This window comes from Rhinolophus sinicus, chromosome 9 (genome assembly GCF_057876585.1).
Source record: "Rhinolophus sinicus isolate RSI-liver-muscle chromosome 9, RSI-T2T, whole genome shotgun sequence".
NCBI lineage: Eukaryota > Metazoa > Chordata > Mammalia > Chiroptera > Rhinolophidae > Rhinolophus > Rhinolophus sinicus.
Window position 1 is genome coordinate 29,466,928 of NC_142509.1, and position 26,388 is coordinate 29,493,315.

At 44.9% G+C, this 26,388-nt stretch overlaps 1 protein-coding gene across 1 annotated transcript in view; it reads left to right on the plus strand.

Moving 5' to 3' along the window:
- Positions 1-1,055: 1,055 nt before the first annotated feature.
- Positions 1,056-26,388, plus strand: part of VSIG10 (V-set and immunoglobulin domain containing 10) — a 30,427-nt gene continuing 5,094 nt past the window's right edge. Inside the window, exons 1-7 of the mRNA XM_019753949.3 lie at positions 1,056-1,647; positions 5,842-6,123; positions 14,682-14,984; positions 16,655-16,915; positions 23,300-23,593; positions 25,728-25,838; positions 26,137-26,152. Coding sequence (XP_019609508.3) covers positions 1,575-1,647; positions 5,842-6,123; positions 14,682-14,984; positions 16,655-16,915; positions 23,300-23,593; positions 25,728-25,838; positions 26,137-26,152 — 1,340 coding nt within the window. The 5' untranslated portion in view covers positions 1,056-1,574. The remainder of the gene's footprint in view (positions 1,648-5,841; positions 6,124-14,681; positions 14,985-16,654; positions 16,916-23,299; positions 23,594-25,727; positions 25,839-26,136; positions 26,153-26,388) is intronic.

A 26,388-nucleotide genomic window follows, 5' to 3' on the forward strand; every position in this document is an offset into this window, starting at 1 on the left:
TCAGAAAAGCTTGAGGAGCTACAATATCAAAACCAATGAGCGTTCATTTGTTTATTTAACAAATATATATTGGGCGACAACAAGGTGCCAGGCTCTGGGAATACAGGAATAGACCTGACTTTCCATCGCAAGGTAAAAGATGAAAAACAAAACTAAAGGGGGAGGGAAAGCAGGAAAATTCAGGAGCTGGCTTTAGAGAGAAAATCATTGAGCAAAAGAGGGGGAAAAAAGGAACGGTGCCACTTTATGGCTCTATCAGACGAAACACGCTTTTTTATTGGTTTCAAGAGGATTTCATGATGGAAGAAGCATTTCAATAAGGAGCCTTTGAGCAACAGGACAAATGATTTTCTTATTAGCAGTTTTTATCGCCCCACCCCAACATTTCATGATGAGGTGATGGGAAGATTTTCAAAAACAGAAAAGTTGAAAGAATGCAAACACCCTTATCTCCACCTCCTAGAGCATACAATTACTGTTTTACTGTATTAATTGCAATTTTGTTTGAAGAGGAAATATCTGGTAGGGCCGTTTCAAGTGTCAGTTCTTCCTGAGGATCTCATAACTGGGTTCCCTAGGACAGAAAGATGTGATGCGGGCGTGGCAGAGCAGAGAGGAAGGTTAGCCCCAGTTTTCTGGGAATCACAATGGATGGGGGTGGTGGAACTAAAAAGGGAAAACAGAAAAAGCTCCCGAGAACCGAGTTCCGCGGGCCCCTGGGCCCTCACTCTGACAGGGCGGTCTCGGCCAGTTAATAGGACAGGAGTCTCGTGGCTGCTTTTGGCTCGGAAGTCTAAGGGATCATCTTTCTCCTGCTCTAGACTTGCCTTCGTTCTGCTAAGGGTAGAAAAAGGCAGCGATGGCGGCCCTGGTGTCCGCCCGGAACATAGGAAAACAAATGGGAATCCCTAGAGTAGCTAAGCTGGGACACCGAGGGGACCCTGAATTCTGCAGCTTGGCAGCCGGTCCCTCCGGCTCGCGACGCTCCTGCGGGTGCTACACCCGGAGCGCTCCAGAGGGAGCAGCCGGCGGGCAGGGGCAGGGGTATCGCCCTGCGGCAGCTGCAGAGCTCCGCCGGGCCCAGCTGTCCCCGAGACTCCCGGCTGCCTCCCCGGGAGGAATGGGCTCGGGGAGGGCCCAGCCTCCGCGCTCCTCCCCCGCGGGGGCCAGAGTCGGCTCGGGGCGCGCGCCCTTTGCATAAAGCCCTCCTCCCGGGCCAAGGTAGAGGAAGTTGGGCTCCCGCCTGGATGGGAGGCGGAAGGGAGTCCCGTTCCTGTTGTTTTCCTTGAGCGGCAGTGGGTGGCGGGCACAGGGGGCGGGGTGCGCCCTCCTACCCCGGTACGGGCTCTCCCGAGAGAGAATCGAGCCGGGAACCCAGCGCACAGCTCCCAACCCCAACGTCGGACTCACCCCAAGCATCCTTCCTGGGGGCTGCGGAAAGTAGAGCTTTTCTGTCGTTCCGAGGACCTTGGAGGAGCACTTGGTACCCTAGGGGCCGGATCTCTGGGGGTCGCACACCCAGCCCAGCCAGACTCTGTGTTTCCTGAGGAGCCCCTGCCCGCATCTGGGGCGAGATGGCCGCACGGGTGTCCGAGACTTGGGTCCTCGTCTGCCTCGGGGCGCTGCTGGCCCGCTGGGTCGCCGCAGGTAAGGGCCACGATCTGGAGGGAAAAGTTGAGTTTTGCCAGGCAACAGTGGTGAAGGGTGAGACAGGGACCAAATTCCCAACGACTCCGCCAGGTCCAGTTGTGGCCGCGGCCGCGAAGCCACCCCAAGTGGGTCTTGAGTTTCCTGCTCGCAGCTCGGCTCTCTTTGCTGAAAGGAATTTTCCCGGGCACTCGGGAGGGCAAGTTATCTCCACTCTGTTGGAGTGGGCAGCCCGTGAGACTGCAGGGGCCTGCGGAGAGGGAACGGGAAAATTGGGTACATTGAAGATGGGAATTTTGAAACTGGGAAAATAGAAGAGGCAGGTGTAGGGGGGAAAGTGTTTTATTTTTTAGAATGTCGGATGTCAATTCCCCTTCTGGTTTTACCTGCTGCACTGGTACTCAAACTCAAGGCTCCTTTATTTTCCTCCCTCTGCCTGAGGTTGAGCTCAGCCTTGCACCTGTAACCTGTGGATTTCCCTGCACACCCCTGCAAGCGGACCTATGTGCACTAGCACATTCAAAGCTGTGCCTTCTTATGTCACTTAATTTTTGTGTGTGTGTGAAATAATTTAAGACCTACTTAAAACTTCCCCTACACTTGACATGACCTCTTACACTTGAGATGTCGGGCAAAAGATCGTAAATGCTTCATCTGTGCCCTGCCTTGTAACAATAAAGAGGGTTGGTTACCAAAGTATGCAGAATACAAAAAGATTGAAAAACATTTTTTTAAATTTAATTCTCCAGCGAATGCATGTCTGGTGTGCACAGGGCAGTGTGACAAGCGGTGAGAGGATTCAGGTGGAGGGAAAGGAGATGGAGCCATGTGACGATGTAGTTTGCCAGGATACTTGAGGAAGGCTGTTTTCTGTGTGGCCCAGTCCAGCATGCCCAGCTGATTTCGTCCTGTAGGTTCCTGCAGCAATTGCTCCCTGAGCTTCCTAGCAGCAAGTGTCACAAGTTCCTAACTTTTTGGCGCTTACACATTTTTATTTTGTTTTGTTTTGAGCAATCATTTAAAAAACAGTAAAATTTCCCATCATCTAGGTTTCCAGTTTATCTGGAAACATCTGAAGATCTGGCAGCACAGGGTCTGCTTTCCCACCTGGAACTGAGCAGTGATCACCCCTTTAATCTAAGGCATGTTACCCCAAATTCATCCCACGTCTCCCCGTAGTAGTACTTACCCCTGGCTCTCTTTGAGTTATTGGTCACTGGGCTGGGGGGAGGAGGAGAGGACGGACAGTCTCCACTTGGCTGTCTCTGGAAGTTCCCTTCTCCCCAACAATTGGCAGTGTTTACTGCGCTGTGGACACCAGGGGCCCGGGGACATCAGGCCCTGGGTTGAAATCATCCTACTGGAATGAACCAGCTTTCAGGCTGGCTGCAGCTCGCCACACATTAACACTTTCTCCACTGACACATGCCCAGTTATTTTGATGTCCAGGCCAAGTTCACCTTCGGGTACCGTGCCAGGGGGCTTCCCTAGCTTGATGTATTTTTGTTGTTCATTTTTCAAGTTGGGAGTTGTCTTGTAAAAAAAAAAAAATGCTGTCTTTTTCCTGTTGCTTAACTCCATACAATGTTTATGCCCCCACTGTCACCTCCGATTGTAAACCCTGGGTCATTCTTGGGGAAAAGTTGCTAGGATGCAAAAACAAATGTTTGGGTACAATCCCAACTCTGTAAATGATAATGTGAGGGCAGCCTTAGAAAATGGTCATTTATATTGCTTCCTCCTTTGTTCCACATTCTGAATTTAAGGTTGGGGGACATCAGGGGACCCTCTGGCCACCATGTGGGTGGCTTTTAGTAACACAAACTACTACTATGTTTTATTGTCTCACCCTGTCTGGTTGGGAGACCAGAGTCAATCTCTGTGACCTAGAGTATTGAAAACCTGAATGGTCATCCCAGCCCCCCAGTGACTCACATGGGACCGTAGTAAATTACTTAAGTTTTCCGAACATCAATTTTCTCAACTGTGAAAGGAGGGGTTATAGGACCACCAGGCATGGAACCGGGGCACCCTCAGGAACTATCCTTTCTGTGTCGGAGTCACAGACATCACTCATCAGTGACTGTAGTCCTCGCACTGAGCCAGGACTCAGCCTGCCTCATCTTGAACCCGGACCACAGGGCTGCCACAGCTAAATGATCTCCAAGGTCACCTTCAGCTTCATTAGTTTAAAAGAATGGAGTGAGTAAAGCCAGGACGAGAAGTGAAGTGCCTTCAAATGGTTTCATCTCTGATTATGTCATTCTATTCCATGGAGGCGAAGGCAATGTTAGCTCAAGTTCCAAGACTAAAGTTTCACCAGGGCTTTTCCAAGTTCATTTATTGCTTTGCCAAGGAGCCAGGGAAGGGGCAGGTCTGCAGGTCTCATGGACACACGCTGCATTTGTAATTGTACAGTTCATCTTCTCTCCTCAGTGGGGATTGCCACTGAGAACTTGGGTTCTCAGACATGTTGTTTAAAAATAATTCTCACCTGTTTTTTTCCCTCTCTCTCTCTCCCCCTCTCTCTCTCTTTTTCTTCCCCCTTCTTCTGCCTCCCCACCTCCCCACTCCGGTTCAAGCCATTGTTTCTCAGTCTAGTTGTGTAGGACACAGCTCCCTACCCCATGCTGGTATGATGAGCCTTGCGCTACCCCCAGCTGAGGCAGTGGGTCGGCCGCTCACAACAGTTCCCGGCAGCTCTCGCTGGCTGCCGGCCACTCACGCTGGCTTCTGGCCGCTCACATGGCTGCCGGCCACCGGCCGCTCCTGGCAGCACACGGTATAGCGCATGGTATAGCCCACGGCAGTTCACGCCAACCTCGGGCTGTTCACAGCAGCCCAGCTCCAGGGAGAGCGTTGTTCACAATCTTAGCTGTAAGAGGGCGCAGCTCCCTGGCCCATGTGGGAATTGAACCGGAGACCTTGGCGTTAGGAGCATGGTGCTCCAACCACCAGAGCCACCAGGCCGGCCCCACCTGTTTTTTTTAAAGTGATTGTTCAGAAGCATTTCTTGCTGTTTTTTGGAATCTTTAACATTAGATGACATTCTCTGCCTTCCAGAAAGTGGCTTAGATTTTTCCCCCCATCGTGTCCTGGCTTTTGGGTATGGTATAGCCAAAATGGGGAGACAACAGGGACATCCTGGGACTCCAGGTTGGCTTCACATCTTTCAGATGGAGCCTCTTCTAACCAGATAAAAGACTAAATACAGATAACTCTGACTCTTCATTTCATAAATGGGAAGGATTCCCAGAGAGGGGTGGCAGGTTTTTTTAAATAACTCTTTTGAGATATAATTCACATACCATAAAATTCACCCTTTAAAAGTGTACAACGCAGTAGTTTTTAGTATATTCATAAGATTGTGCAACCATCAGCATTAACTAATTCCAGAACACTTTCGTCACCCCAAAAAGAAGCCCTGTTCTCATTAGCAGTCACTCCCCACTACTCCCTTCCCTCCCACTACTCCACTTCCTCCAGACCTAGACAACTGCTAATTACTTTCTATTTCCTTAGATTTGTCTGTATTGGACATTCAGATAAATGGAATCACATAATATATGGTCTTTTATGACTGCCTTTCACTTAGAATGCTTTCAAGACTCATCCATGTTGTAGCAAGTAGTTCATTCCTTTTTATGGCCAAGTAATACTTCCATTGTATGGACATTCCACATTTTATTTATCCATCCATCAGTTGATGCGCATTTGGGTTGTTTCTACCTCTTGGCTGTTATGAATAATGCTGCTATGAGTATGCACGTACAAGTTTTTGTGTAATATGTTTTCATTTCTCTTGGGTACATCTGAGAGTAGAATTACTGAGTCATATGGTACATTTAACCTTGCGAGAAAATGCCAGACTGTTTTCCAAAGTAGCTGCACCATTTGAAAATCCTACCAACCATGTGTAAGGGTTCTACTTTCTCTACCTCTTTGCCAACATGTGTTATTTTCCTTGATTTTAGCCATTCTAGTAGGTGTGAATTGGCAGGTATCTTATTGTGGGTTTGTCTGTGATTAATGTCAAGTACTGGCCAGTCGTCGAGGGTGGGGGGCTCTGTGTGTTATTGCATCTTAAAAACATACATCTGATTTTTTTTTAATCCTAATTTGGAGGGACTGTGCAAAAGGGAGATTGTTCAGAGATCAAGAAAGGTAGTAACAGCCTGACTTTTCCTTGTACAGGATTGGAGGCTGTCGTCATTGGAGAAGTGCACGAGGACATTACTCTGCACTGTGGCAACATCTCGGGACAGAGGGGTCTAGTGACCTGGTACCGGAATGACTCGAAGCCTGTCTTCCTCCTGTCCTCCAATGCCAGCCTCCCGCCAGCCGCGCCGCGCTTCTCCCTGGAGAACGCCAGCTCCCTGCACATCGAGGCACTGAGCCTGCAGGATGAGGGGAACTACACCTGCTGGGAGGTCTTGAATAAGACTCGGTGGTTCCGAGTGTGGCTGCAGGTGGCCAGTAAGTGGGCAGTAAGAGGGGTGGGGGGAGGGCTGGCTGGTGAGGTACTCAGAGCCTTGGACCGGAGGGACGCTTTGTTGTTGATGGCCTGGGTTTCATTCTGGGCTCTGCCACCTGCAAGCTGAGTGACCTCTCGCACCTGTATTTCCTCATCTGTAAAATGGGGATTAAAAAAATTCTTGCCTCATAGACTTGCTGTGAGGAATGTATACTAACGTATCTATGTAAAGTGCCCTAAATGGCTCCTGGCATAATAGTTAGCTATTACTTTTAGCTTGCTGTTAATATCATTTGGTGTTAATATAATTTATTATGCAACAAAGTCAGAGTATAACTTAATCGAGTCAGACTGCCTAAGTTTCAATTCTAAGGCTGTCACTTAGTTCTGTGTCATCTTGAGTAAGTCATTTAATATCTCTGAGCTTCAGTTTTTCTTATTTCTTGAATGGGGATAATACATTGATACCTTACCAGGTATGTGCTGTCATGCCATAGTGCTGAGTACAGGGCTTGGCATGAGTTACAATTACTACTGTGCGTTCCAAAAAGTCTAGTGTATCTTTCCATATACATGAATTTATATGGAAAACTATAGCTCTCAGACCATATCCAGTCTGCTATTTTTGTATGGCCTGCATGTGACAAAATTTTTTTTTAACATTTTTAAATTGTTGAAAAAAATCAAAAGAAGAAAAATATTTGTGACATATGAAAATTATCAGAAATTCAAATTTCAGTGTCCATAAATAAGGTTTTATTGCAACACGGCCATACTTGTCCATTTACATATTATCTCTGATCGCCTTTGGTGCTACAATGGCAGAGGTGAGTGGTTATGACATGTATTGTATAGCCCGCAAAGCCTAAAGTATTTAGTCTCTGTCCCTTTACAAAATGTTTGCTAGTCAACTGGTGTAGAGGGACATCCACGTTCTATATCCAGGATGTGTGGTTTAGTAGAAATACTCATGTGATCACTTTGCTGCCCCTTAGTTTCCTCCTCTATAAAATAAAGAATTTACTCATTCCTTTATTCAACGTATATTTATTGAGAACCTAATGCCAGGCATGGTTCTGGGCACGGGGCTACAGGCGTGAACAGCACAGACAAGGGCCCCACCCTCGTGGAGCTGATATCCTTGTGGGAGATGACAGACAAGAAGCAAATAAACAAACGCATCAGGCAGTATCAGAGTGATAGCTGCTATGCAGAGAATTGAGATGGGATGATGTGATCTTCCGAAACCCTTTAAATTAGGAGGTCAGAGGGGAGTTTTTGGAGGGATTGACATTTAAGCAGAATGATAAGGAGGAGCCAGTCATACAAAGATAAGAAAGAATGTGATCCAGGCAGAAATTCAACTAGTGTGATGGGTTGAGCATGATGCCTGCTCAGATGAGGAGAAGGCTGGAATGGTGGGATCCCAGTGTGTGAGAGGGCAGGCTGCAAGATATGGGGGGCAGGGCCAGACCACGTGGAGCTGGGTAGAACTGGTGATGTGGGTTGAACTATGTCCCCCAGAAAGATATGTTAAAGTCCTAACCCCTGGTACGTATGAATGTAATCTTATTTGGAAATAGGGTCTTTGTAGATGTAATCAAGTTAAGATGAGGTCATTAGAGTGGGCCCTAATTAAAATTGACTGGCATCCTTGTAAGAAGAGAAAAGTGCATGAGAAGGCAGAGACACAGAGGGAGAATGTCATCTAATGACAGAGGCAGAGATTGGAGTGATACAGCTTCAAGCAAAGGAATGCCAAGGATTGACGCCCAATACCAGAAGCTAGGGAAGAGGCAAGGAAAGATTCTCTTTTAGAATCTTCTGAGGGAGTATGGCCGTCCTGACGCCTTGATTTTGGACTTCTGGCCTCCAGAAGTGTGAGAGAATCGATTTCTGTTGTTTTAAGCCATCTAGTTTATGGTACTTTGTTAAGGCAGCCCAGGAAATGAATACACCTGGTAAGGAATTTGTATATTATTCTAGGTGCAGGAGAGACTTCTGGAGTTTTAACTAAGCAGGGTGTAGTGTTATTTGGATTACACATGGAAAATGTATGTGTGCGGTCTTGAGAAGGACTGATAAAAAAAATAAACACAAGGAAGCCAATTAGAGGTACAAGATGCTGGTAGCCAGATACAGGGTGGCAGCAGGGGCGTTGGTGAAAATGTACAAGTTCAGAAAATATTTTGGAGGTAGACCAGAAAGACTTACTGGTTGATTGGAAGTATAGGATGAAAGAAAGAGGCTTCAAGGACATGTCTAGATTTCTGGACGGTCTCTAAGGTTTTCACCAACTCTCAAGGCTTAGGGAATTTGTGAGCACTCAGGGAATTTGTGTGTCTGGAGGTGCCATAGATGAATTGCTGAGTGGCCAGGAATGAATGTGGGCATATCAAAAAATGTCACCCATCTTGGCACAGCTCTGTTTGAGTTCCCACTAGGGGCCCATGGGCAAGTGCTGGCAGGCCTTCCTCACTCCAGCTGCTGAGCCGTCATTCATAATTACTTCATGTCAGTCTTGTCAATAAATACCTTCTCTTTTGACCACGAAAGACTAAGCTGGCATTGCAACTTTTTTTTTTTTTTATCATTACTCTCTCCAGTTTATGATGACTTTATCTGACACTGATTTTATTAATCATTGGCTAAATTTATTAGGGCATAGATTAGTTTCATTATTGCCCTGTATGAAGAGAAATGCAAGGCCTTTTTATGATGGAAATGAACTTACATTTAAAAAAATATCACTAAACTCTAATGGCACTTTGGGCTCCCTGAGTTACTGTGGTATGATTCGTATTATGGAAACTTCTTCATTTGGAAGCATAGGGGGTCCCTGACTGGTGTAGGGCTTTTTTGGGAACGTAGGGCGCAGACTGTCTTAGTCAGTTTGACTTGCTATAACAAAAATAGCATAGACTAGGGGGCTTCAATAACAAATTTATTTCTCACAGTTCTAGAGGCTGGGAAGTCCAAGATCAAGGTCCCAGACAATCCAGTGTCTGGTTTGCATTGTACCCTCACGTGGTAAAGCTCAAAGAGAGAGGAGGAAAGCTCTCTGGGGTCTCTTCTTATAAGAGGCACTAATCCCATTCATGAGGGCTTCACCCCTCATGACCTAATCACCTCCCAAAGGCCCCTATCTCCAAATACCATCACATTGGGAATTAGGTTCCAACATAGGAATTTTGTGGGGGAGACATTCAGTCCCTAGCACAGATGTCCTCTGTTTCACATTCACAAGAACCATCTGGAATCTCAGGCCTTTATCCCATTCCAGGAGAACCCGGGACAGACACCAGACCCTTTCAGGGCATCAGGCAGCCCCTTCCTGCTCCTCAGACAGTGACTGAAGGGGAGGCCTTGGCATCTGAGATTGGAACTCAGCCTTCATTTCTGCACAGAAGGGTTGGGAATATGGATTAGGGTTGATCCAACCACTGTTTCTGGGAGAGCGGTGGTATTGCAAAGTGGTTGAGAGCATATACTCTGAGGTCCAGCTGCCGGGTTCAAATCCAGGTCCTGTTGGCTGTTGTCATTGTGACCTTGGGGAAGTCACTTGAACTCTTTCAACCTTAATTTTTTATTATCTGTGAAACCAGAGGTAATGATGGAACCTAGGCATGTATTCACTGCACATACTCATGAGATAAGTCTGTTTGGCCCTCAGGACAGAGCTAGCCACATAGTATGCATTTTTACTTTGTTCAAATAGTTAAGCAGGCTACGTGATTCCTGTAGGAAAAATTTATCTCAAGTTCCCAGCAATCAGTTAACATCTGGGCTTTTGAAATAGGATTTTTGTGGGTCAGGGACTCTGTGTGCCCAGATCTTGCTTTTCCTGTCTTTACCCTGATGTGGTTGATAACTTAGTCTCTTTAAGAGAACAGTTTGGAAACATTCTAACATGGCCTTGGAAGTGAGGAAAAAATAGTTTAAGATGTGACAATTTGTTGTGAAGTGAGGAAAAAATAGTTTAAGATGTGACAAGTTGTCTGTAAGTGATTTTGAATGTGTGACTGGACAGAGATGCTGTAGAAACACAAAGCTGGCTGTATGATGCCGGGTAACTTCTCCCTCCTTCCCGCTTGGATCTCTACTTATTGATCAGTAGGCATTTGGTGCCTCTGCCTTGTAGGGAGTCCGGTTTTCTATAGGCCTGGGGTGACTCAACCTGGGGTGATTCAATCACATGGGCAGCGCAATGTGATTTTGTTATTCTTCTCAGGACAAAAAGACTCTGCCCCGATACTTGTGAATTTAATGGTGCCATTGAAGAGTCTTGCCATCAGGATTGGGACTGCTGTTCCTGAGAGTACAGAAATCCCTTAGTCTAGAGCAGTTCAGGGCTGCTGTGGCTGTTTATTTCACGGACTTAGCCATCCTCTCCTGCCTCCAAATTGGGGGGGCAGGGGGGTCATAAGGTTAGAACAGCTATGTGTTGACCTGCAGAAAGGCTGGAGGGGATGGGGAAGGTAGCATACATCTTAACACATTCCAGTAGACTTTGTACTTCTTTCATGATTCTATCTCTTATGCACTGGGGAGCTGAGTGATCTCTCTAGAGATTAGCCCATGAAAGACCGCAGTCAGATTTCATGGTGCACGATGCCAGACTCCCTGGGTCTATTTTTCTCAGGCCCAGCAAGTTTTGAGGGAACCCTGGAACCGGCTGGCATATGGTCAGTGAGGAAGCTGCTTAGCGTCAACCTCCGAGAGCCCCTTCAGATTCAGTTGGGGTTTGAAGGATGGGGCTGGTCCTGTCTAGCCAGTGATGTGACTTCCAGGGAATCTCAGGCCGGTCCCATGGCCCCTGACTAACTGGGCCCATACGATTTACACTTATTCTCTGTTGGTGGTGACACTGCCTCCTCACAACATAAGGTCCTAAGGAAAGGGACAGTTGGGAACCCTGAAGAAAGATTGTTGGCCCCCATCAAAAGAGGGATGATCCTTGCCCAGAGATTGATTAATTTGAATCTTGCCGAACTCCTCTGAAGCAGAGATAAGTACTTACAACAGGCTGAAGCCCTCTGGGTTCCCACTTTTTATACAGGACCGGTTGTCATGAGGGAGATTGGAAGGCAATGGGGTTCTCGCATTTGCCTCTATGTTCAGCCTCTAAACGTGGTATCAAAACAAGTCTCTATAAGGATCGTATCCTCCTGTAGAACTAAATAGGCCCACTGAAGAGCGGAGACTACCTGGAGTATTCTTAGGTCATTTTAAAATCAAAATGCTGGCGAGAGTAAATGTCTAAAGACATTGATGAGGAACCCAAGACACTGAGAGGGGGATCTCCCTTTTTGTGAGTCTCTGAGCTATAAATTAACCCTTTGAGACCCTTGACTGGCCAACCTATAGTTATGAGGGAAGGAAAGTAGTGAATTCCTATATCAAGAATGACAGCAGAGAAGAAGGCAGTAGCAGTGGTAGGTTGTTCTACACCAGGTATCAGACTTTTTCTGTAGAGAGCCAGATGGTAAATACAGAGGGTACCAAAAAAATGTATACACGTTTTAAGAAAGGAAAAAACTGTATTAAAATTAGGCTGATGGTAACCACTTTGAACACCTCTTGTAATTGCAGAAGTCAAACGGGACTTGTATTCATCTTTTGTTATCGGTATTTATTGTGTATTACAATTTTCATAGTCTTTGCCTTTCTTAAAATGTGTATACATTTTTTTGGCACCCTCTGTGTTTTAGACTTTATGGCCCAATGAATAAAATTGAGGGAATTATATAAGTACTTATATAACAAAAAAGAAAACCAATTGCCACATATTTCTTATTGACAAAATTCAAAATATAATAATAGAGGGTTTTTGTTTGTTTTTGTAGTGCAGGCCTACTGATGAGAAGAATAGAATTCTTTTTGGGGGGATCACATTTCACTTACTTGGGGTTCAAAGTTAGTGTTCTCTCTCATCAAATTGAGAATGTGCGTCTGTAAAAACCATTCTTAGTCTGTGAGCCATACAAAAACAGTTTGCCGGTGCCAGTTCCAGAATCAATCTAGAAGTGTACCTCTGATTGTAATATCAGATAACATTTATAGAACATTGACCACAAGTCAAGTGCCAGGCTAAGTGTTCTGTTTATGTCGTTAGATCCTTCTATAACCCAGTGATAGAAGTTATTACTGTTCTTTTCATTTCAAAGGAGGAAAAGAAAGTGAGAGTGAGAGGGACAGGTAATTGCTCGAGGTTATCCATCTATAAGCAGCAGTAGGATTTACACCCAGGTCTGTCTGAATTCAGAGTACAAGCTTGTAACCACTAGGCTAAAGCAACCAGCTAATAAAGAGTTAAGAGCTGAAACTGACAATAACCAAGGCCTCAATAAGATGCTGGATCTTTGTAACCACTCTCCATTTTTATATGCTGTTTTATTTTTGTTTCCTTCCCGGTCTCTCTGAGTGATTGTGACCATCACCCTGCAAGCAAAAAGGGTGGTAGTTTCTGTTAAGGAATTTCAAGAGAGTGGAGGGAGAGGTGAGAGGGAAATAAATGGGTACCTCTTTATCTGTAATAAGTCAGAGTAGGGGAGAACTCCGGGGACTCAAGATGGTGTCAGCTTTAATTAAGAAGCAGACTAAACCCAAGGGGTTTATACATGAGCTGTAACCTTTGAACACTTAATTCAGGAGGGAAGCCCTTCAAGTTCTCTCATTTGATTTTTTTTTTTTTAACCCTTCTACCTGCTTCCTTCTCATCCATTTCCTGTATTCAACCCCATTTCTTGCTGAGAATTGTGCTGGTCAAACGCCCCTCCCAGCCAGTTTCTGGGGGTCCACTGCCCATACCAGGCCGCTGTGGCCCTCCAGACCACAGTTTGGAAGACCCAGGCTGTCCAATCTAACTATTACCTTTTCTGGTTACCTTTTCTGGTTACCAGTACCGCAGAAGCACCCTGTGTTTCACTGGGTGCCTGCCAACTGGGCACACCCTCGGACCTGCTGCTCCACATACCTAACCGACTAACCAACACAGTGAATGGGACAGTTAAGCACCTCCTAAACCACAGTATAATTTTCCCCCCAGATCCTCTGTGGGAGGTGACATGATTCCAGCAGATGGCGGACTGTTAGGAACCAGCCCCAACTCGACAAGCATATTATCAAAAATATTGTCCTCAGAAACCCCCAATGTCTAGAGTTATACAATGGTTTCAGACATAGGTGAGATAGATGCTGTACTTTCAGGATTTCTGGGAAAGCCTTCTCTCCATCGCCCCAATAATTTTTCCCACTGGCCTATTTGTGTTCAAAATTCTACAGCCAGATTTATTCCTTTAACCTAGCATTGCTCTTCCTAGATTCTTCTTAAGAGGAAGTCCCTGGGAGAGGTAACACACTAAACAACTTTAGTATAAATAGGTGTATCTACACCTATTTAAGACTGTACCTACAGTCTTTTCATCAAAGGGATGTAGCATCTTGGGTATACTGGGTACCAACAGTAGGAGGGCATTTCTGGGGACAAGAAAGAAGTTCACAGAGTTAGGGAACCAAGATAAGACCTCACGTTTATCAAGTGCTTTCAACATGCGAGGCATTGTTCTGAGGGCTATACTATCCTAAGTCATTTAATCATCACCACAACCCCAGGAAGTAGGTTGTAGCATCACCCTCATTTCAGAGATGAGGAAATGGAGGCTAAGAGAGGTTAAGTCATCTGCCCAAAGTTACACAGCTAGTAAACGGAGTCCAGAGTTGGGAGTGAAACCAATGTTTCTTGTCTTTCATTGTGAGATGGTGCTGGGGGTTCTGTGAGAGTTTTCTCTAGAACCCACAGAACTCAGCATGTATTAGGATTTATTACAGCAAAAGAACACAAAGCAAAATCAGCAAAGGGAAAAGGCATGTGGGGTTAAGTCTGGGGAAAAGAAGGAGCAAGCTTCCTAGAATCTGTTCCCAGTGGAGTCACATGGACACATTTACTTCCTTTAGCAACAAGTTGTGGCGACAGGTGTAAAATGCTGTCTTCCAGGAGTCATGAGAGACTCAGCACCCTGGGTTTTTATTGGGGGCTGGTCATGTAGGCATCCTTTCTGCCTAGCACATACCAAAAGTCTAAGCTCTCAGAAGGAAAGCAGATGTTCAGCATAAATCGCGCTTTCTGTAAACAGTTTAGGCACAGTGAGCCCCACTCTTAACTGTTCTGGGAATTGTGGGGACCCTCCTGTAATCCAAGTTCGCAGTCACCAGACAAGGCCATCCTCACAAGCGGACCTTTCTAAGGACTGCAAACCCAGGCCTGCTCTGTTAACTCTTTCATTCACAGATATCCTTCCTCCTCACCAGTGGTTTGGAAGAGGAGCGATTTACATTTTCCCTTTTCCATAAGTATTGATCCCCCTGACAAATGACACATGATCGCTCAGGGCTAAATGAAAGTATGTGTAAGGGCACTTAGCATAGCATTTGTCATGGCGTAGTCAGTATGCGATAGAGATTGTCATCCTTACTGACTGCTTCCTGATCACGTATGTGATTGTTAAAACTGGTAAGGGGCGCAAATGAACGCTCCCGCTTTTCCCTCTGTCATGCCCAGGCGGCCCCGACCAGGTGGAAGTCAACATCTCCACCACCGGCATGCTCCCCAATGGCACCCTGTACGTGGCCAAGGGCTCCCAGGTGGACTTCACCTGCAGCAGCAGCTCCCGGCCTCCGCCCATGGTGGAGTGGTGGTTCCAGGCCCCAGGCTCCAGGGCTGAGCCCTTCGGAAACAACCTGACGGTCAGCAACTTCACCCTGCTACTGATGTCGCAAAACCTCCAAGGGAACTACACCTGTGTGGCCACGAACAGCCTGAGTAGGAGACATCGAAAGGTGACCACCGAGCTCCTGGTCTACTGTGCGTAAGAAGCACTCCCCTCCCCTCACGTTGACCCTTTGTGAACTGCATGTTTGTGCCTCTTTTGTCTAGAAAGGCTTGCCACTGCATGGGTTCTAACACGCTTCTGCAGCTCCCTCGACACTCACGTACACACCCAGGGCTGCATGTCAGGAAGGGAGTCACCTCTTCTAGAAGGTTGTTGCAAAGTAAGGGTACGGGAGAGTCCCTCTGAGCCACAGAGGGAAATGAATGCCCAGATTGATGTTTTCTTTCTTTTTTTAAATTGAGGTGAAAGTACATAACATTAACCATAATAAAAAGTACAACTGAGTGGCACTTAGTACATTCACAGTGTTATGCAACCATCACCTCTATGTAGTTCCAAAACGTTTTCATCACCCCAAATGGAAATCTCATATCCATTAAGCAGTCCCTCCCATTCCCTTTTCCTCCCCAGCCCCTGGCAGCCTCCACTCTGCCTTCTATCTCTATGCATTTGCCTGTCCTGGATATTTCATATAAATGGAATCACACAATATGTGGCCTTTTGTGTCCGGCTTCTTTCACGTAGCATCAGGTTTGCATGTTGTAGCATTTCGTTCCTTTTTATGGCTGAGTAATATTCCACACTTTGTTGTTTCGTTCATGTATTTTCATATACTCTCTTCATGAACCCTGGGCCCTCTAGTTCTGTTAGGAACCAGTAGTTCATGAAAACAACAACCAAGTGTACCTGCATACAGATGTCTCGGCCAAAAACAACTGCACACATGCAGAAGGCACTCATAATCCATGCTACAGAAAGAGAGCGTGAGAACAACAAATTGGTGGGCAGGATAATGACCTTTTACTAATTCATGCCTTATTCAGAGCCTGTATAAGTCTCTTGTGCTTTCTCTATTATAAATGACGTGTATTGTATATGAAGTCATGCATGCTTCTTGTGGGAAACAGATGAGTATAAAAAAGATAATCACCTGTATGCCAACCATCATTTTGATATTTTCAATAATTTTTCTCGTAGATGCCACTTATCTGCCCATCAATATAAGATCCAAATTTATTTCTGTTTATGTGTATTATATAAAAATATACACATGTAATATATACGTAACACACACACACATATATGTATATATATATATTTATATTTATTAGCTCATGGGTTATATTGGATTTATAGGTTTGTAACTTGTTAAATATTTGTGGTTTTTTAGTAATACATGTGCATAGTACAAAGAAAGTTATGTTGGGGGTACGTGCCACCTGTAATTCCCTCCCCCTAAGGACCAAAACTGTCCAGTAGAACTTTCTGTGATGATGGAAATGTTCTGTTCTGTGCAGTCTAATACAGTAGCCACCCACCATATGTGGTTACCGAGCACTTGAAACGTGGGTAGTGTGATGGAAGAACTAAATTTGTTATTTTATTTTATTAATTTAAACTTCCATAGTCACACGCTGTTAGTGAGAAATGCAAAGATAAATGAGGCCCATGTCCTCAGAGATTTAACACTCGGCAGAGGAAACCTGACTGTTGTCAGACACTAATGTGTGCGAGGAGCTGTTTCAAGGTAACTACTGGAGTCGATGTTTCTCTGATGCCCTGGTTCCATAGTCCTTAGCGCCAGCCCAGTGGCCGATCTTAGTCTGTGATTAAGCCCACCTTCTCCTCTGGTGTTTTGCAGCTCCCCCTCCATCAGCCCTTCAGTGCTGGGCAGAGATACCACCAGGATCGTTCCTGCTGCAGCTCACCTGTCTCTGGGATGGCGGCTACCCAGACCCTAACTTCCTGTGGACAGAAGAGCCAGGCGGTGTGATGGTGGGGACGTCAAATTTGGGAGTGGAGATGCTGAACCGGTCCCAGCTGTCAGATGGCAGGAAGTTCAAATGTGTTGGGAGACACATCGTGGGGCCCGAGTCGGGAGCCAGCTGCGTGGTACAAATCAGTGAGTCTGGCTTGCCTTGTCCTGGGGTTGGGGTCTACCCACCTTCTGGGAGAACCATGTGAAAGAAGGTCTGGGAAAGAAATCTAAGGCTGTCAGAGTTAAAACTGAATTCCTTTCCTTTCTTCCTTTCTTTTGCTTTATGTTCCTCCCTTTGAAACTTTAAAGATGCTTAACCAAGCTTCTTGGTCCTAGTCCAAGCTGTTTTTTCACTTGACAAATACTAAGTAAGCACCTGCTAGGTGCCAGGCACAGTTTCGAGGTGCTAGAGATAGAGTAGTAAGCAAGACAAGAAAAGTTCTTTTATTAGTTATCTCCGTGATGTAACAAATTACCCCCGACCATAATGGCTTATAACAACAAATCATTGATTATCTCACAATTTCTGTGGGCCAGAAATTCAGACAGGGCCGAGTGGGGATGGTTCTACAATGCCTGGGGTCTCAGCTGTAAGACTCGGCTGGGAGGGCTGAAATCATCCACTTTTAAGGTGCTCAGTCCCACACCTGGAAGTTGCTTCCTTTCCAGGTGGGCCTGTCAGGGCTACTTGAGGGTCCTCACAACATGGTAGCTGGCTTCCCCCAGAGCAAGTGATACAAAAGGAAGTGAGGCAGGCAGGTGCTATCTTTTTTATGACCTAGCCTCCGAAGTCACTTGGCATCCCTCCCGCCACCTTCTGTTCATTCACAGTGACTCACTCAGTCTGGATCCACTTTCAAGGACAGTGGGGAGAATTAGGCACCATTTTTTTTTTTTTTTTAAGGCACCACGTATTGTAGGGAAGAGTGTCAAAAAATTTCTGGACATATTTTTAAAACCATTACTATTCCTCTCTCACAGAACTTAAATTCTTCTGGGTGGAGTGGAGAGGAGAAGACAGAAAATACAAAAACAAGATAGGTTCCGATAGGGATAATAATTATGAGGAGAATAAAATGTATGTGTAAAAGAGAGGCTCTTACAGGAAGGGTAGCAGGCAGGTGTCCTTGTGGCAGTAATGTTTTGAGCTGAGACCTAAAGGACGGGAAGGAGCTGACCAGGTAAGGATCTGTGGACCAAGTATTCGTGACAGAAGTAACAGCAAAGATCCTGAGGCAGAAACATACTTGGTATTTGAGGAACTGAGAGAAGGCCATTGTAGCCAGAGTATTTTGCTTGAGGTACCATAAGGGTACTGTGGGTTGAACTGTGTCCCCCAAAAAGATATGTTCAAGTCCTAACCCTTGGGTAACTGTGGATATGACCATATTTGGAATGAGGGTCTTTGCAGATATGATTAGGGTAAGATGAGGTCGTGCTAGATTAGGGTGGGCCCTATTCCAGTGACCGGTATCCTTATGAGAAGAGGGAGATTTGGACACAGACGCACAGGGAGAATGCCCTGTGGTGATAGAGGCAGATACTGGAGTGATGCAGCTACAAGCCAAAGAATGCCAAGGATTGCTGACAACCACTAGAAGCTAAGAGAGTGGCATGGGATGGTTTCTCCCTCAGAGCCTCAGAGGGAATCAAGCCTATGGACACCTTAATTCTGGACTTCTGACTTTCTGAACTGTGAGAGAATAAGTTTCTGTTGTTTTAAGCCACCCAGTTTGTGGAACTTCGTTACAGCAGCCCAGGAAATCAATACAATGGTTAAGCGGGGACCGGAGCATGTTGGGTTTTATCGGCTGCGGTGAGATTTTCCTCACAGTTTATCGGGATTATCCTCTGAGGTACAGTGTGCAGAGCTGACATGCTGAGGTGTCAGCCTGGCTATAGCAGGAGGTGCGTGTTTTCCCGGGCAAGGGACTTTCAGATGGTTGACCCTTCCCTCTGACTCATTCAGCAAACATGCCCCTCGGGTCCCCTCTGTGTAGGTACTGTACCTGGCTTCAGGCAATGGAAGGGACCGAGACTCGCTTTTTACTCTAGAACAGGGATTAGCAAACCATGTTCCACGGGCCAAATCCAGCCCGACTGTCATTTTGCAAATTTAAAAAAATGGGATATAATCCACGTAACCTAAACTTCACTATTTTAAAGGGTATGATTCAGTAGTTCTTCGTATATTTACAATGGCATATACTGTCACCACTGTCTAATTCCAGAACATTTCTGTCAACCCCCCACAAAAGCTCTGTACCCACGGCAGTTACTCAGTGTAGAAAGCCTGTGTGAGGGTTCCCATTTCCCAGCATTTCTCCTGACGCTGAGTGTTCTCATACATTTTTTAAACTTTTCCTATTTGCTAGTGAAGACAGGGCATAATTGATTTAATTTGGGTTTCTTTGATCACTAGCAGGGTTGATAATTTTCATATGCTTAGTGCCTCCCTATATATCATCAAATTATCTGTTCCCATTTTGTCCATTTTTCTATTGGGTTGTTTGTTCATCTTTTCTTGTTACTCCATAAGAGTATTTTATACTAACCTTGTCAGTTAATTTCATAGAACTGTCATACGTTATAGGTATTTTTTTTCTGGCCTATTTTGCTCCTAAACTACATGTATGGCATTCCTGCTAGTAATAAGCAGTTTCTGATTTTGAAGGGGTCACCTCCATCCGTCTTGTTCTTTTAGGTTTCTGTGCTCAGAAGTTCTTTTCCTGTTTCCTGGTTATTAACATGTTATATATAACCCTCATAATAGCCTGCAAATGAGCCAGGATGACAGGTAAATTGCAGATGATGACATTCTGTGAACTTACCCGAGACCACCCAGCTTGTAAGTGACTGAGCCCTCACTTAGCCCAGGTTGGTCTGACAGTAGAGCCCTTGCCTTCCTTGGGATCGCTGTCTCCTCTGGGACTTCTTTCCGCACCTAATCCAGCAAATCTTTTTGTGTAGGTGTCGGGCACTCAGCACAGTGCTGGGTACTGTAGAGGAATACAGAATCCTTGCCTTAAAATGGAGAGAGAAGACTGGTAAACGTGAAATGTCACAGTATTAGTGACAGGAACGTGTACTGTGTACAAACTGTGTGCAAGGTGCTGTGCTGTGTTCTCCACACATACCTTGTTTAGTCCTCAGTCACCCTATAAACCGAGTGCTCATATTATTGTGGGAATTAGTTTCCTGGGGCTGCCGTAACAAAGTACCACAAATTTGGTGGCTGAAAACAACAGAAATTTATTTTCTCCCATTGCTGGAGGCCAGAGGTGTGAAATCAAGGTGTCAGCAGGGCCACACTGCCATCAAAGGCTCCAGGGGAGAAACCTTCCTGCCTTTTGCTGCATCTGGTGGCTCCATGCATCCCTTGGCTTGTGGCTGCACTGCTCCGGTCGCTGCCTGTATCTTCGTGTGGTCTTCTCCTCTGTATGTGTGTCTCTCTGTGTCCTCTCTTCTTATAATACACCAGTAGTTGGATTTAGGGTCCACCCCAAATCCAGGATGATTTCATCTTGAGATTCTTAACTGATTACATCTGCAAAGACCCTGTTTCCAATTAAGGTCACATTCTGGGGTTCCAGGTGGACATGAATTTGGGGGAGGATGCTATTCAACCTGCTACGCTCCATTTTATGAATGAAAAACAGAGGCAACGGACTTGCCCTGATTCGTGCAACTGGAAAGCCGTACACACACTCAGAGTGGTATATAATGAGGACTCCTGAAGTGTGGTACAGACAGTAAGTCCCAGAAAGTGAATATATGATGGCCTGATGCTGAGATGGGGTGAAAATGGCAGCGGCAGCTGACAGGTTTTGTCCCCCCAACCCTCCCAATTTTATTTGCAGCTCATGCCTAAGTCATCATTCCTGTGGCCCCTAAGCATCGGCCAATAATTTGAATCTAAATATGTGCTCAGGATTAAGAAGGAATGTTTCTAGAGAAGGATGCTGACAGGAAGTTTTCCCAATCCCAGGAGCATAGGAAGCAGGTACAAGAGCCTGGAACCCTCTTGACTCTGACATTGTCCAGTTCTCCTCCCTTCCCTCAGGTGCACTCAAGCCCAGCACTTCTCAAGCCTTGATGAGCACACAAGTTGCCTAGGAGTCTGATTAAAACGCATATTCTGAGTCTCTAGGTTTGGGGTGGGCCCAAGACTCTGCATTTCTAATCAGTTCCCAGGAAGTACCGGTGCTACTGGCCCACAGACCACACTTTGAGTAGCAAGGCCCTTGGGAGAGAGGGTGCCTCTGGGTTATTTCACTTGGGAGGACTAGTGAGTCATTGACAGGCAATGTGAATACCCACCTTAGGGAGGCAGAACAGCGTAGCCCCCAAAATGATGAAAACTGATACTTTTGGGGATTCCTGTTGGCCAGAGCTCTCTTTAAATGGCATGTAAGCCCCTAAACTGCAGAAACCAACTCAATTCATGATAAGCTGCAGCATTAGCCAGCCCAGTATGTGAAGGCCCCAGTATGTCACCCATCTCTTGCATATCTCTGAGGGACCCTGCATGACACCCCCCACACCCCCAAACTCTGACCCCACCTTTGCACACAGCATCCTCTTAAGCGAAACTCTGAATTTATAGGTGTCACACCAGCTGGATGAGTGACTTGGCTTTTTGAGGGGTGAATGCTGTGTTTAGCAAAAGTGTATTTATGTACATGATCTTTGTTTAGAGTCTGGGGGAAGATTGGCCAAATTGTTTTGCTTTTAATAAAGGATCTGGGGGGCATTTCTCAAACTTTGGTTTAGAGGCTCCAAAATAGAAACATACTGAGGTTTGTCACCTGCTGGCTTTGTGACCCCAAAGGAAATTTGGGTTAACCAGACAGGAGAAGGTGCAATGTAGCAACATAGGAGGGGAACCTGACAGTTGATCCAAGAAGGGGTACAATGTGTGAGTGCCCTGAACAAACTTCGGTTTGGGGGATCTTTTGTTGACCTGACCTAAAGACAGAGGCTTTTGGGCTATTCCACTCCCCACCCCCTTACCCCTTCCCTCTTCCCAGGATGCCAGCAGTGAAACCCTAGATTCTCTCTTGGAACAACTGCCAAGGAGAAGTGTGTAGTTTCACTCTCCCGGGCGGGAACCCAACATGCCACTCTGTACCCTTCAGCTGCTGAAAATATGGACTTAATAAATCCCCCAAGATGGGTGTGCATTTTGGGAAAACAAGGGGATCGCTATGGTAACTGTACAGCTCCTTATGTCCTGCCCAGACCCCAAGACCACTGGGACACCATATGCATTTCTAGGACAGACCTGTGGTAGAGAGAATAATGGCTCCCCAAAGATGTCTGTGTCCCAATCCGCACAACATGTGACTATGTCACCGTCCACAGCAAAAGGGACTTTGCAGATATGATTAAGTTAAGGATTTTGAGATGGGAAGATTATCCTGGATTATCCAGGTGGGGATAGTCACCAGAATCCTTATTAAAGGGAGGCAGAAGGGTCAGACTCAGTGGTAGGAGATATGACAACAGATGCAAAAGGTTGGAGTGATGCAAAGAAGGGGCCACAAGCCACAGAATGCAAGTGGCTTCAGGAAGCTGAAAAAACAAGAAAATGGATTTTCCCCTAGAGCTTCCAGAAGGAACCAGCTCTGCCAACACCTTGATTGTAGCCCCATAAGATCATTTTGAACTTCTGGCCTCCAGAACTGTAAAAGGATAACTCTGTGTTGTTTTAAGCCACTACGTCTGTAGCAATTTGTTACAGCAGCAACAGGAAATCAGTACTGCTACCTTATTGTCCCCTTGAACACCCTTGTCAGGCTGTACGCCGTTTTGTGTTTTTTTTTCATCCTTTTTTTTTTAAGTGTGTTTTTCCAGGACCCATCAACTCCAAGTCAAGTAGTTGCTTTAATCTAGTCGTGGAGGGAGCAGCTCACAGTGGCCCATGCGAGGATTGAACTGGCAACCTTGTTTTTAAGAGCACAGCGCTCTAACCAGCTGAGCTAACTGGCCGCCCCTGTATGCCCATTTTTTAATATAATCAGTGTTATTATACGTACAAGCCTATAGCATAGAAGTAAAGAACGTGGACTACAGAAGCCCGACACTGAGTTCCAATCTTACATAGATTAACCAACTCACCCTAGTTTGCCCAATACTTTCACAGTTTTAGCACTGAAAGCTCTATGTTCCAGGAACTCCCTCAGTCTTGGGCGAACCAGGATAGTTGGGTCCCTAAATCTTAGCTGCATCATTTATTTAGTTGTGTGACTTTGAGCAAGTTACTTAACTTTGTGCTTCAGTTTCCTCATCTGCAAAATGGAAATGACAGGGTGACTGTGAGAACTAATTGGGTTAAAACATGTACCCGTGACTACCCCTTAGTAAATGCTCAATAAGTGTTAGCTTTTATTATTCTGTAGGATCAGGTGTGGTACGGAAATACCCGCAGTTGCTTCATTAGGAAAGAAATACTATTCTTGAAACTCTCAGGCCACGGCTTAAATCTCCTTAAGGATTTGTCTTTCTTCACCTTCTTATGATCACCAGAGAGTCCCTCCATTCTCTCTGAGCCCATAAAGACTTGCCTCGTGGGGGGCAATGTGACGCTCAGCTGCCAAGTGACTGGAGCCTACCCCCACGCCAAGATCCTGTGGCTGAGGAACCTCACGCAGCCTGACACGATCATCCAGCCCAATAGCCGCCATCTCATCTCCGTGACTGGCCAGAGCTCCACCCTCACCATCCGGAACTGCTCCCAGGACCTGGATGAGGGCTACTATGTCTGCCGGGCTGAGAACCCAGTGGGGGTGAGGGAAGTGGACATCTGGCTGAATGTGAAAGGTCAGTGATAGCAGTAGCCCCAAAGGAGGTAGGTTGAGAGCCTCAGAGGACCTGGCACCAGCATGAGGACAGCTTGGTGCTTCCCTACTTGTGGGTCACTGCCATCTGGGAGCAGGCACATCGGCTTGCCTGTGGTTTGACACTGGATGGCAAAAATTAATGTTCAGTGCCCCTACTATTTGCAGACGGATAAAAAAATTACTTATTATCTGTAATATCCCAAAGAATATCTATCTATGAAAAATATATAAATATGAAGTATACTTTAAAATAAAAATATGTAAATTGTAAGGCATAGTAGCAGAATGAACACCCAAGAAACTATCATCCCACTTAGAAACAGAACAGTGCTGATGTTTCTAAAGTTACTGGTTGGTTTTGTGGCCAGATTTAGGTAACAACATCAAAAGTAAAAAAATAGGATACCCACTTAGATTTGCATTTCAGAAAAAAAATAATTTTTTTTAGTATAAGTATTCCCAAATATTGTACAAGGAATGCTTATTCTAAAAATTTATTTGTTGTTTATATGAAAACCAAATTTAAGTGAGAATCCAATATTTTATCTACCCGTAGGTCCCTTTTTAGTCTCATCCTGGGCCTCCTAAAAAAGATAACCACTATCCTGAATTGCACGTTTTTTGTTTTGTTTAATTTTACTACATATGTATACATACCTAAATAACATGTTACTTTTACTTGTTTTTGAGTTTAAAAAATGGTTGTTAGCATACAAATATAGTCTTTTGTGACTTGCTTTTTTCACTTCACATTTTGTTTCTAGGATTTATTCATGCCCACGTGTGTAATTATACTTTGTACCTCTTTACCACCATATAATTTTCCATTGTGTCACTGTTACACAACTAAGTTACTGATTTTCCTGCTCATGGATGTTTGTATTATTTCTGATTTTTTTTTATTTTCTGTGATGAACAGTGTTGCTATGAAAATATTTTACCCCAACTCCTGTGTGTATATACATGCCGGGTCCCCCAGGCAAATATTTCTCCAGGATTGTTCAAAGAGTAGAAATGAAGGGCTGCAGGTTATGTGCATTTTTCTCTTTATGAGATAACCAAATTATTTTCCAAAGTGATTGTATCAATTTCCATTGGTAATAGCAGTAGATAAGAGTGTCGAGTTTTTCCACATTTTCACCTACAGGCTTTGTGATTTTTATCCATCAAATAGGTATAAAATGGAATCTCACTGTGGTTCTAATTTGAATTTCTCTGATTACTAAGAAGGTTGAGCTTTATTTCATGTTTATTTGCTATTTGTATTTCTTTGTGAAATTCATACCTATTGGCATCTTTTGATATTTACCCCTTATAGATATATAGTCTTTAGAAATTCCACATACCAATTCCTTGTTAGTTTTATGTGTTACAAATATCTTTGCTAAGTTCCGTTTGTCTTTTTCACTTTATGGTATCCTTTGATTAGCATTTTTCCTTTAATGTAGTTGATTTACGAATCTCTTCTTATATCATTAGCAATTTTTATGTCTTAAAGTTCTTATCTGTCCCACAGTCAGATATTCTCCCATATTTTCTTCTACCTGTTTTAACATTTTGCTTTTCACAGTTAAATCTTTAATCCATCTAGAATTGATTTTTGTGAATGGTGTGGATCAAATTTTCCCCCCTTTCCCCCAAATTGGATAGCCATTTGTTCCAGCATCATTTCCTGACTAGCTCCTTTTTTACTCACTAATCTGTCATATATCCAATTTCCTTTTATGTGTCGGACTGTTCTTGGATTCTCTATTCTGTTCCATTGATCACTGTTTATTGTGGCACCAATAACTCTTAATTACTCTTAATAGTAATTACTCTTCATTACTGTGGCCTTATAGTCTTGATGTATGGTAGATACATAGCGATTTTAACTTTCCAATGTTCTTTTGCATCACACGCTTCATTTGATCCCACTGTCTGAAGTAGGGAGATGAGATATTTATCTTGCTTTAAAGAAAGGTCATATGCCTTGCCCAACATCATGAAACCAAGATAAGACTAGAACTCAGGCAAATGGGGGGTGGGGGGATGGGGGAATGGGGGGGAAGTCTAGCTCTCCCAGTTGCACGCGTGTCAGGTAAAAGAGTCAACAGTGTGATTTGTCTTTCCAGAACCTTTAAACATCGTGGGAATTGTGGGAACCATCGTGAGCCTCCTTCTTCTGGGACTGGCCATTATCTCAGGGCTTATGTTGTATTATAGTCCTGCGTTCTGCTGGAAATGTAAGGACTCCTTGGGTCCCTCTGCTTCTCTTTCAGGCTTTTTACAAAGGTGTGGGTGGGGGAAGGAGGCCCTGGCTATGCTCCCACCTGAAGCCCCATTCTATAGGCTTCATTGGGTCCAAATGTGTAATAATGAAGCCCCTAAGTACCATTCCAGAACATTCTGTCACCTCTCACGTTGGGTCAATTTTCTCATTGACCATTCTTTTATAAATGTTAGATTGATTAAAAACTTTTGTGAGGCCGAAGTGGATGTTATTTGATGTTAATTTTTTTTTTTTTTCCTTTCTCTCTTTAGTAGGAAACACTTTCAGGTGAGTGTTCCCAAGACTCAAGTCAAAAACCCATTTCCATGATCTTTGTTCACTGCTCTTTTGTTTCCTTTTGTGAGAACAATAATAGCAACTACTGTTGAGGACCCACCATGTGCCAACACTGCCCTGGGGGCTTCATTAGGCCTCATTATAAATCCTTGCATATAAACTCTTCAGGGTGGAGGTGGCATCTCCATTTTCAAGACAAGGCAATGGAGGCTCAGTGAAATAATTTC